At 42.0% G+C, this 12,700-nt stretch overlaps 1 protein-coding gene across 1 annotated transcript; it reads left to right on the top strand.

Moving 5' to 3' along the window:
* Positions 1–215: 215 nt before the first annotated feature.
* On the top strand, positions 216–12,442 carry RSPH3 (radial spoke 3 homolog (Chlamydomonas); the record flags this gene model as incomplete). Its single annotated transcript, XM_009583206.1, has 8 exons — positions 216–303; positions 1,454–1,595; positions 2,912–3,057; positions 3,611–3,814; positions 4,880–5,042; positions 6,133–6,219; positions 8,426–8,684; positions 12,316–12,442. Coding segments are annotated over 8 exons (1,216 nt in total), but the record flags the coding sequence as incomplete, so codon positions are not given.
* Positions 12,443–12,700: the final 258 nt, after the last annotated feature.

The following is a 12,700-nucleotide window of genomic DNA, read 5'->3' on the forward strand; positions in this document are numbered from 1 at the left end:
GGCCTACGCGCCCCGAACGGGCACCGCTGCCCCTCCTGCCCTTCGCTCCTTCACCCTCACCCCAGCTCCCTCGCCGCCCTTCCCCCCCGCCCGAGGGAGGGGAATTCTTCGGGGGGACTTGCACCTCCGGCCTTTCAAAGTCCTTCTGGCTTGTTGAGACGTTGGCATATGGGTTGCAGCTCTGTAACCATAACTATCTGTGCTTGATGTTGCAGAGAAAAGGAACCCGTTCGTTACGCCAACCTCATGTATGACAGGAGAGTGGTGCGCGGCAACACTTACGCCCTTCAAGTCATACCTGTGGTATGTTTTTTATGTAGATCATACTACAGCTTTGTTGAAAAGTAACAGGTAGGGCAGGAAAATTTTTCCTCGTTAATCATTTTAACTACTGAGGTTGTAATTTTACTTAAAATATTTCACACAGTTAGAAGCTCTCCAGTTAAACTAGCATGCGACTGTTTTCAGCCTTTCTTTAAAGCACTTAGTTTCCCATGAACTTCTGTAGTTCTGATTACTTTTTTTCCCATTAAGTGCTTGATTATTTTTTCCCTCCATTTCTTTAGTGTAATGATACTAAGCACAAGTCATCACTGCATCATCTGTTACCATATGCATCCACAGGTGTTATCAGTAAGAATAGCAGCCCTTAGGGAAATTAAGTCTTGGGGTAGACTTTGGCTTACCTTACTAAAGAAGCAGAGCTAGATGGTCCAGCTGTATGCAAAAGCTGGAAGGCAAAAGTATTTTATTTATCCTGATACAGTAGTAAATGTTTTAGTGATACTTTATTTTCAGAGAATATTTCTATATAGATACTTCGATCAAACTTTGAGTTTCAAGCAGTCTGTATTTTTAAAAGCTACTTTGTGGAAATAACTTTGCGTTGTTCAGTAGCTGTTTCTTAGAGTGAATTTCATATATGTTCTGTTTAACAAGTTCGAAAGTGATGCTCATTTCAATCCACAAACAGTACTGAATATAAAAGTATGGGTTTCTTTTGCTTCATCAGCAATAAAGAACCTATAATTTTTATCTCGCAAATAATTCTGTTGATAATATAATTGGATTTAAGTCCATTTGACCTTCTTAAAGCTTTACCTAGAAACTCTCACTTGTCAGCAAGAACATGCCATTTCAATATACTTCATCTCGCAAAGCAAAGTTCTGTATAAAATATCCATTTCCAAATAGCAACTGATTGCTCTTAGTGTGAGATGCCATTAGTATGTGCCTGTAGGCAGCTAGCAAAACTTATTAGTTTCATGCCCTACAGTCTTTAAGGTAACTGAAAATTTAGGGTCAGAACACAGAAAAGTAAATCCGAAATGCTAGATTTGTAGCATTAAAATCAAACAACAACTTTAATTTTCCTGTAGAGAGAAATGAGTACTATTTCCAAGCACAAAATGTATTCTGGTTTGTGTTTTTTTTCTTCTTCATCCCTGCTTAGAGTACCCAACCCAATCACGTTGAGATTCAAAGGCAGAGGGAAGCACGGAAAAGAGCACTGGCTAGAAAGCGCGCAAAAGAGCAAATGCAACCAAGAACACCTGAGCCTGTGGAAGGCAGAGAGCATATTCATGTGCAGACAGGTAAAAGGCTGAATTTTTAAAAAATTAATCAGGAAAACAAAAACTTGCTGACTTACATTCACTTACTAAATTGATAATGCAGTTGGTAGAATCACATAGGGTTAAGGTTAGAATCACAGAATTCTAGAATCAGAGGTTCTGTAATCCTTTCCAGTATATCCCCTTATTTTTAGTTGTATTTAATAAACTTGGCTAATTAGTGACATTTTCCCAGAGGCTCTGTTTTTCAGTGTACGTTTTTGAACACTAGTCAAGACTTCTTCATTTGTTCTTTCCTTTTCCTGTATCATCAAAGTCTGGTATATGCTTAAAATTGAGGGGTTTTAGAAATTTTGCTTAAGAGTGCAGTCATATGTAAGAATAAAACTACTATTAAAAATTGGGGGACACACCCTAATTTAGAATAGGAAACGGCCCTATTTGTGGGAAAACAATTTTATTTGTAGGAAAAACAAAATTTGGCAGTGGGGTAATCATGAGGTGAGTGTAATGTATTGCTGTGCCCTCTGAAAATCATTTCAGACTGGACTGATTTACAAACTGGGAAAACAGCTGTGTTACATGCTAATCAGACGCGGTCTTTGGCTTCTGAACGTTCCCTCTGCCCCAGCCCCGCTGAACCTCCTACATCACCTCCAATGCACACAGCGGCTTTTCACCATTCAAATTCTGTTGGATGCAGAAGGAGGCTATCTAGTGTGGAAGTCTTGGTCTCATATCCTTTCCACTGACTAGTGCAGATAATTTTAAGTACTCCACAGACCTTTTTATCTGAACCAGGCTATTTATCTCTACAGCAGGAGACAGACAGTTATAATTCAAATCAAGCACATGTTGTTATAGATGTGTGGTTACCTCAAAGTCACTTCTGGTGGGGCCAGAAGTAGAATATCATTCTTTAAACCCAGCAGATCCAGTGTTGCGGTTTGCTGCATACAATGGAGAAAAACGTATGTTTTCAATATTACTCGTTAGTAGATAGGCAATCATTATCCCTTTTTGAAATTGTCCTATCCCAGTGACTCTATCAAGAATTGTTTATTCTGCAAGGAGGGCTGAAATGGTCTAGACTGACTTTTGAAACCTACGAAATGAAATGCCCTTTTAGGAAGTGCACAAGACATTACAGAGAACGTGGCATCAGATGGCCTATGCAGCAAACTGATCTATGTTTTAAGTTGAGATGTCTTTTTTTTTTAATTATCAAAGACATTTTATTGCACTCTTTGGATATAATTCACCCTGTAGAGTCATCAAAAATAACTCAGAGTTAAAATAAAAAGAATCCAACTTACAGCATTCATTGTGCTTTCTAGAACTGTATTTGGAAGAGATTAGTGACCGGATAATAGAGGTTGATACAGAGTGTCAAACAGATGCATTTTTGGACAGACCACCCACTCCACTCTTCATACCAGCCAAAACGGGAAAAGATGTGGCCACGCAAATAGAAGAAGGAGAGGTATGAACCGAAGTCAGGTTCGCAAGTGCTGTCAAAACATGTCTCCCATACAAAACACATTTCTGATGCAAAATTGAGGCAGAAACAGAAAGGAACTTATCCTCACAGAACATGCAAAAAAAAAAAAAAAAAGGTCCTCAAATGTCTGCTGTGAGGTTAAGTGCAAAATTAAGGAAGGTGCTTCTCCACGTGCACTGGTTCTGCTGCTTTCAGCTAAGAACTACGACGTTGAGAAATGCTCTCCCCTGTAGAAACAGTGTCCAGCCTGAGAAGGCCAATAGAGGTGAGCAGAAATAGGGTCCAGGTGAGTGCCCTGGCAGCCCCCACAGTGGCTGTGGAAGGGTGTGTGGTGTCTCACTCTGGCCCACTCATTATTTAGCCCCCAGCTGCGTTCATGCTTCTTGCCTTAGCTGACACTGCCCCCCCACCTGCACTTCTCAGGCCTGCCTTCAGCACAAGGGCTTTGTTCATCATCCTTTTCTCCTTGCCAAGATGCTAAGAGTGATTGTGATCAAGGGACATTTATCTCTGTTTCACTGACTCCCATCCTCAGTTGTTTGACTTTGACGTTGAAGTCAAGCCAATCCTGGAAGTGTTGATTGGAAAAACGGTTGAGCAAGCTTTGCTGGAAGTCATGGAGGAAGAAGAGCTGGCCCAGCTGTGGGCACATCAGCGTGCCTTTGCAGAGCTGCGTAATGCAGAGCTTGCTGAAGTACAGCGCTTGGAAGAGCAGGACAGGCGATACAGAGAGGAGAAGGTAGGACTTCCTAAGAGCAGAACATGCCTGTCTGAATGCTCATCAGAAGAGAGAAAACCATTTCCAGTACTGAAAGACAAGCTGTGAAAAGGGTATTTTCAAATTTGATATTCCTCAAAGCATTTTGGTGCCATACAGCTACACTCTGCCATTTGCTCTCATGCACCAGCACCATGGAATCATAGAATCATAGAATCATTAAAGTTGGAAAAGACCTCTAAGATCATGGAGTCCAACCGTCAACCCAACCATGCTGCTGTTGTGTTTATTCGGAACACTCATGCTCCAGTGACCTGGTGTACTCAGACACCTGATCAAGGGGCCAAACCCAACAGTACCCTTTGTACCTGGTGCAGCCTTTTCATTATAATAACTGCTAAATGAATAGTAACAGAGCTTGAAAGTAAGAGAGGTACCTCCTAGTCTTTCATACTCAATGCCTGCACCTACTGTATGTGCACACATACCTCTCAAGATCTCCAAGTATTAAGCTGTATTAGTACTATCTAGTAAATAGAAAGGACAAGTCTTAATTACTCGCTATTCATCAGCCATATATATTTGGGTTTTTTTCCATGTTTTCCTGGACCAATTTGAGTTTTAATCTTTAATTACATCAAATAGGATACAAAATTGGAAACATGAAAAGTTCAGGAAATCCTGACCCAACTTCATCTCATTCCAAGGCCAACGATCAGCTTTATTTGCAATAATAAAGCAGAGAGTCATGAGATCAATGCATACTAAGGTATCAGAGAAGGGTTTCCTTTGGCCAGCTACAAGGCCCTTATTTTACAGGCTTCCCAAAATCAGAAAAGGTATACCAAAGGAATGTGTTTTCCCCTAGTCCTTGTGGATTTTAGTATTCCATAGATTGAGTACAAGCTTGCTTTCAAGCACTTGTTCACATGAGAAGTTTTTGTGAAAGTTAGAGGCCATAAGTATCGGTACTCTTGATTATCTTTGCTATTTATGACTCTCACACTGTGATGATTCTTCAAAGTCTAGATCAAAGGAGTAATTACTAAAGGCCTGAAAGTTTTACATGCAATACTGTCTTGACAGGAACGTCGCAAACTCCAGCACATGCAAATGCTGCAGAAACAGAAAGAGACCACAGAGAAAATTGCGGCTCGGGCATTCGCTCAGCGTTACCTGGCTGATCTCATTCCCTCGGTCTTCAACAATCTTCGTGAGAGTGGGTTTTTTTATGACCCTATAGAAAGAGGTTTGTGTTTTTGTTTTTTTTTTAATATGTGAACTGAGTAATATAAAGGTACCATAAACAACCATAAAACATAGCTTATTGTCCTGTGATTTAGAATAATGTCACAAGACTTTATTCATTTATATTTGTGGCTGAAGAGAGAGTTACCAAACTCAAATTTTTAAAACAAACATTATTGGTTATCTGTACAAGTAACCAAGAATAAGCAAGAGCTGACTGTTACAATGAGAAGAGCTGCTTTTGAATTGGAGAGAAATAAATGGGTGGTTAGGATTGGTAGAGCAGAGAGAGATATTCAAATTGAAGTAAATGTATTTTGATAGGACAGGCAAAGAAATCTGTATGTCATTCTGAATCTTTGTTAATGATTATCAGAGCAATGGAGAAATTAATCAATTATAGTTAGGCCCTGAAAAGAATTTCGGAGTTGTACATCGGTGACTTCCAAGCTTTTAGAATCAGCAGCATTTCTTATAGGCTACCCTGCTGCACCCCACTTCCCCAGGCCCCACACAGGTGCCCAGACCACAGCTTGGGAATGGATACACTCTCTCCAGAATGAGTCATGGGGCAAATGCAGAAACTGAGTGTATTTTGCAAACAGGGCAGGCTTTGGGATCACAGCGTACAAAGAGCACGATTTGAGAAATACATGGGTAAGCAAGAGCTCTTTAGTCAGAGGGAACAAATGCTTTCAGCAGACCAGAAGCCAGATGTCTTTGGAAAGCAAGGCAGGAAATGTTATTCTCCTGACTTGTTCAGGATAGTTATTTTCATCTCACTAGAACATTACTGTGTATCTCATCTGTGCTACCCCTTCAAGGGTGCCAGACCCCTTTGAAAATCATTGCAGTTGAGGGGACTCTGGTCTGGGTCCATAACTGTGAGTAACCTCAGTAAGAGAGGGACGAGATAAGAAACCCAACACCACCTGAGGGATTTCATCTGGCTCTTGCAAAGCAAGTGTCTTTTGGCAAGGATGTTCATCCCTTAATGATCGTACCAAATGAAAAACAGCCCCAAGATCCTGTCACTCATCCTTAATAAAAAGACATTTTTTTCTTTCTTTCTTCCTGCTAAATGCTTACAGATATTGAGACAGAATTCCTTCCGTGGCTGATGACAGAAGTGGAAGAAACACTAGAGAGGAAGGTTCTGGGGAGGACAATGCTTGACTGTAAGTTACCAAATCCTGGAATGTAATCTGGGCTGCTTGATGTTCTTGATTGTTTTTTCCCCAGTCAGAACAAATATCACATTTACAGGGTCATTGTGAGTTAAGCTAGCAGGTGTCATTTTAGCAAAAACTCCAAGTATCCGTGGCTTTTTTTACTATATTAAAACATTTTTCATGTTGGAAAACTACTACTACATACATCTAGGTAACTGATTTCCAGCTGAAATAATAGAAGTGTCAGTCATGCTGCATACCCTCTCTCTGCTGGCTTTATACTGTTTGAGATGTGTTGATGCTAGGAGATGCAATGCATTTGGCAGAAGCAGAATGGTTAAAGAACACCAATTCTTTTCTCTGCTATAAAACTTTTATTTCTCATGTGTTACACAGCCATCATTGCTGTGCTGTTCCCTGTAGTGCGCCTGATTGTGCCAGTGGGAACAGAAAAGCCCATCCTGTCTACAGCCATGTGTATACCACGAAAGTCTCTTAACTTGTTTGTGTAAGCTCCCTGAGCTATGGAGTAGTATGTTCATCCTCCATGAAAGGAGAAGAGAGGGATAATTGTAGGCTATGGTTGACTGAGAAGTCAGGTGACGAACACTATTCATCAAAACAAGGGTTTACCTCCTCAGCAGTCAATAATCATGTCCTTGCTTTTGAAATAGATTCAGTCGTCTTTTGGGCTAGTTCAAGCTAAGTGTTCAGGTTCTTTTATTAGTCAGTCTTCAGAGGCTGTAGTTGAACCTGAACAATGTAAACTCTGTCTTGTGTAGAAACACAAAATTATGACGAATGCATGTCCACCGTGGTGGTCCTAGATCAAACCACTTTTTATACTTGCGTTACATCTTTCATTCCTATGGTTTTCCTCCTGCTGTGATTTTGGGTTTGAATTACAGTTGTGTTTGTTTCCTTTGGGTTTATTTTCAGTTTAACCAGGATCCTTTGTTAGGGTATAATTTGGATAATTACAGCTGGTCTGTTAGGTATTTTGTCCTATGATATATGTGCCGGTATGTACACTCAAGGATCACTTCTTCATGTAGCTCTTCAGAAGAGAGGGAATTTTCTCTCCTTTTAAGAAAGAAGTATTGTATGTGATTACTGAATAAACATCCCAAGGAAAATGTTGCTGCAGGATATACTATTGATGAGAACGTCTATCACATTCCTATTAAATCTTTCAGTTTAATTTTTTAACCAGATATTGTGGTCTTGCAACAGTTCTAAGATACACAGAGCAGCTGGAGCAGGCCAATAAGTAATACCAGCAGTCCCTGTTTTGCTATTTACCCTCTGTATTTCCTGACTTATACCCAATCACGCACTGTTGAGTAAGCATCATCTTTGCAAAAGGAACTGCAAATTAGAGTCTCCAAGTTTTGTAGAGGCAGACAGAGCCTCGGCTGAGATAGTTTGTGGCTTCTTCCCCCCCTTACGTAGAAGCATGGGAAAAATCTCTAAGGATCCATTATTAACCTATCTGAATGAAGACGCTACTTAAAAAACCTATTTTGTCACTGTCCAATAAAAAAGTTGTGAACTACAAGGGAAGCACCCACAGTGTAAGACAGCTATGTTTGTCCTCTCAGAGATGACCATTCCTTCTTTTACTTGCTAAAGTCAACCCATGAATTAACAATTAAGCTCTTTTTAGTACCTGTACATTGTCCTATTTTCTGTGTTAAACCTCTCTTCCTTCATTGTTGGCCTCTATTTTTCATATTTGATTGCGTTCTTTGATTTGGAAGGGGTATAATGTTTAGAAAAATTTACGAAGGCTAAACAGCAAAAATAATAAAGAATAGGTGCTTTGCAGCTGCTTTTTGGAAAGAGAAAATCTTTCGATGACTCCCATAGTTCCAGTATTTCCTACTGCCCAAACCATCGTGTTGTGTGCAACCTGGCAGTCCCTGTACCTGGCAGGGTGACCTGCTCCGGAAGTGAGGAACAACTGTGAGGAAATCAACAAAATAATCCAGGTGAACCCTTTCAAATCACTGCTTTCAGTGTAAACCCTCATTTGGCTGGATCTAGGCTACAGCAGGGATGGTTTTTCTCATTCAAGTATTCTTTCATTTTTAGTGTTGTTTCTTTTTTTTTTTTCCCTGTTTAAGAAATTATAGGTCAGTAATATATAAAATAATCTCAAATTATAGTTTTTTTCCTCCATGTTTGTTAATGGTGGCTTTCTCTGTTTCAGCCTTGATTTGTACCGTGGTTGAAAAACGCTTAGATACATTTAGCCATCAACCTCTGTCTGGTCAGACACAGGCACCTGCTGAAGAGCCCAGGCCAACAGATGCAGCACCCCAGGTGGCGGGTGAGACAGATGCTGCTGACCAACCGGTCGTGGAGGAAGAAGAGACTGACCGACTTGTTGATGAGGAACAGCCTTCACGTCACATCTCTTTCCAGTTAGAAGAATCAGATGAAGCAGGAACAGAGGATTTGGAAACTGAGTAACAAGCAGGCAAGTCATCAAGTAAATGGAGATGAATGACTTAGCTGAAAGAAGAAACAAATTCCTATCTATTTACAAGTATTGTGCCCTAGCCATGCTGAAGGATGAACCTAAGCAACAGTAGCGCATTAAAGCATGTTTTCCGTATGCCGACATTGCTGATTTCAGGCTGTAAGAATCAAGAGAGAGGTTACTAGTGCAATGAACGGCAGTGAAATTCTATCCCCTTCTACACAATCCAATCCATCAAAAACCTGGGAAAAGTAATGTTTACAGTTGAAAAGTAATGCTGTCCTGCACCCTGTGCTCAAAGGTCATGAGAAGGACATTGAGAGCATCCTAATAACCTTTGCAAGTGCTTTAATAACGTTCTCAGAACAGAATTTCTTTACTTTCCCTATTTTGAAAGGTAGCTGCTACGGCACTTAGATGAATTTCTTTTCATTCATGTTACTCTCTCCTTTCCTGACAAACTTGGATGGGCATCTCAGGAGGTAATAGAGCAAAGGCTGTTGTTCCTGAAGCTCTTCAGGTTCAAAGAGTTATCTGCCACTGGGAATTCCTGCCAGTGCAAAATCCTTCTCAGCCTCCTGACTCCTGGAGCACTGGTGAGGGACTGGAGCCACGTGCTAAGTCCAGCCTCAGTTTTCTTTGTAATCATCCTTTCCTGCTGGTTCACTGGAAACGGTACCAGACATGACTGACAAAACGTGCCTGCGCTGCCACATGTATCTGTCTGTTCACAGGCCAACTCCACAAGTGGGGCATTCCCCCTCATAAAAGTACATCTGCACTCCATTGCAGCAACACCATTTTCTTGCTAGCTGAACCTGTGGAAAAAGTCCCGCCTTGTCCAGACGGCTTCATGCTACCTCCTCTCTGCAGGTCAGAGGAGACGTGTGCTAACCCAGCAGGCCAGATCCCGGTCTGAGAGTGGGATGTCAGGAATGACACCTGAAGAGACAAGTACCTGCTCCACATCTTATACCCTCAAAAAGGGACGTCCAGACTTTTCACTTGTACATGTGGCTTCACAGGCAGACCCTGCCTTCCCTCTATCCTGGGCTAGGACATCAGTGATAATCAGGGCAGCTATTGCTTACATGGAAAATGTGTACCTTACACCCTTGGAAGGTGTCAGGTATTTACCTCTCTCTGTAAGTAGATGAAAATCAGAAGTAACGAGAGGTAACCACCAACAAATCCACTCAGTGGTTTGATGTAATACGAATGTGTTAAAACTGAGTGTCTGGGGTCACATAGTACAGATTGTAGACAGACACACCCATGGATGCTTGTCAAAGCTGGAATATTCCCATATAAACTCCTCCTCTGTTTGCTAAGTTGACAGTATTCCAACAAAGTGTGCTTGTTTTTTCATTTATGATTGATTCCTCAAAGCAGCCTGCAAAATGTATTACATGTATGAGATTAAGGTAGTCGGTGCTCACTATGTCTGTCTGCAAGTTTCTAAGAAGAATTTATTTTTATGCATATGCCTGGAATTGAAGGCTTGAAATGAAACTGGTTTAGGCATTGAAGTCAGTGGGAGGTTTACCTCAATTTCAGTAGGACCAAGATTTTGCATTGTTTTTTTTCGTATGATGATGGGGACTCCTGTCATAACTTCAGGTAAATCAGGTAAATAACTTAAGGCTAATTTTATCTAGAGAAATAAAAAGGCTTCGTGACATGATTCATGAGAATTGTAAATGTTTCAGCTCATTTTTGGAACACTGTATGTCAGTTTTAAGGCTTCCTCATTACTGAATGATTGTTTTCTCATGTACTTACAGGAGACTTAGCATAACCTAGAGGACTACCATGGATCATTCCTGAAAAGATTCAAACAAATGCTGACTTGAATATTTGGTTTTGGAATGGTACAAGAGGAAGGTGATCACCTGGAATATTTTCATTTTGTCACTCCTGTTTTGTGTTTGATTGCTATAAAATTTACTTGAAGTGTTGAATTATTGTATTTAAATAGGTTGTGGCATTATTATGTATTCTTAAATTGTTATTAAAAAATAATGAATTGTATGCCCTGCATTTTTACTTCATTAGAATGTATAGATACAACTCAAGCATTGTATATTGTGGTAGAGTTTGCTGTAACAGGTTATGTTTTTATGGGGCCATACAGCCATGAAGCTTTATACTGCACTGGCAGTTTTCCATTAATAGCCCTATACTTGAATTCAGCCTCAGATGGGCAGACTGGTAGAGGAGGGGACCCCTTGCATCCTGTCGGTCACTGGAGAAGTGGAAAATCATGAGCAACAGTAAGGAGGGGAAGAGGGATATGGGGTAATGGCGTAGCTGTCACCTGTTTGGGGTGATGCCAGCAGACATGCAGGCTGTGCGGCACAGGTCTTGCCGCTGGCAGGGTGGCTCGAGGGCTGGCATGCAGGTGGCTGGGGGAGCCATTCCAGCTGGCCTGGGTGTGAGCACCACATCCCTCACACCACCTCCCCATCGGGACCCCTCCTGATGCCCTTCCCCTCCAAATCCCCTTTCTCTGCTCTCTGTCCCCAGCAGCAGCTGTCCCCGGCAGGCAGGTAAGTCCGCAGGGTGGCCAGCTCTGCACCCACAGTGGCACAGGGGAGGCCCGGGGGTTTGCAGCTCCCGCTCCCTGCTCAGAGCCACAGCAGCATCCCTTGAGTGTGCGTGTGGGTGCACGGGGGAGCAGAGAGGGGACAGAGGGAGACGGCGCTGCAGGCACTAGAGGGCAGGACAGGCCACAGCAATCTGGCTGCGGAGACACGTAGAAAGACACTGATGTCACCTATTGCACATTGCACACTCTGCACCAGTGACACCTGTCTGGACTTCCCTCCTCTGCTAAACCTCAAAGGTGTTGACCTTTTGCAAAATCTACTCATAACATGAGGAGCCAACACTTGGGGTCACCCTACACAGTCCACACTAAGATCATAGAATGGTTTGCGTTGGAAGGGACCTTTAAAGATCATCTAGTCCAACCCCCCTGCCATGGACAGGGACATCTTTCACTAGATCAGGTTGCTAAAAGCCCCGTCCAACCTGACCTTGAACACTTGCAGCGATGGGGCATCCACAACTTCTCTGAGCATCGTGGGTTTCAGGGCTTTCTAACTGCAGCTGCTGAGTATTTCCATGCCATGTCTCAGCCCTGGGCTGAACCCTTTCAAAAAGTTCAGCAGAACTGTTTCAGCCTGTCCTTTGAATGAGATTGGAGGAAAAATACAACCATCTTTTCAGATGATAAGCAACTCTTAACACGTCTATGTGCTGGACCCAGGATGCAGGCTTCTGGGTTTTTTCTCCCAGAACCATCAGAAACTGGACACAAAGTTCATTTTGGCATTGAACTATGTCCAAAGGACCACTTGTAGCACAGAGGAGTTGAGCTGGTACCTCTCCTCGTCACGCCCAGGCTGGGTACCTGTCAGTAGAAGCCTTAAACAGTGGTGTGTGTGCAGTGAAGCTTCCTGTCTCTGTGTGTTTTTATCAAAAGCAGCTGGTTACAACATGACACTATCCACGTGGTTTCCATCTATTGATTTCTCTGCAAAGAGCCAAAGCACTACTCCAACAACCAGCTCAGCAGTTTAGCTCCATGTTTACTTCAACATTCGCTTGAGAAGTGGGAAAGACATTGAGACTTACTGCCTGGCCCTGATTCAGTTTCAGAATCCACTTGATACTGATGGACCACACCGGACTCTCCACATTTCTCCCTTGCACACTGACAGACTGGGAGCATTTTGTTGAGACTAAAATTCATGGCTGGTTTGCTGCTGGCAGAAATCATGGGTTTCAAAGAGCTGCGGAGAGAATGGATAAAAAGAATACACCTATGAAAGTGTTTGTTCGCTTGCTTATATGCACGTGTTAAACGTCAACATCACCTTACCCATCTTTAATGACTACAGCCTTGGGAGCCCACAGAAGCTGTATTACTTTAACAGCAGCAGTATACAGGAATAAGCTGTAATAATAATACAGAACAACGGCCTTGTGGTGTTCACA

The sequence above is a fragment of the Fulmarus glacialis genome, unplaced genomic scaffold (genome assembly GCF_000690835.1).
Source record: "Fulmarus glacialis isolate BGI_N327 unplaced genomic scaffold, ASM69083v1 scaffold11978, whole genome shotgun sequence".
In the NCBI taxonomy this organism is placed as follows: domain Eukaryota; kingdom Metazoa; phylum Chordata; class Aves; order Procellariiformes; family Procellariidae; genus Fulmarus; species Fulmarus glacialis.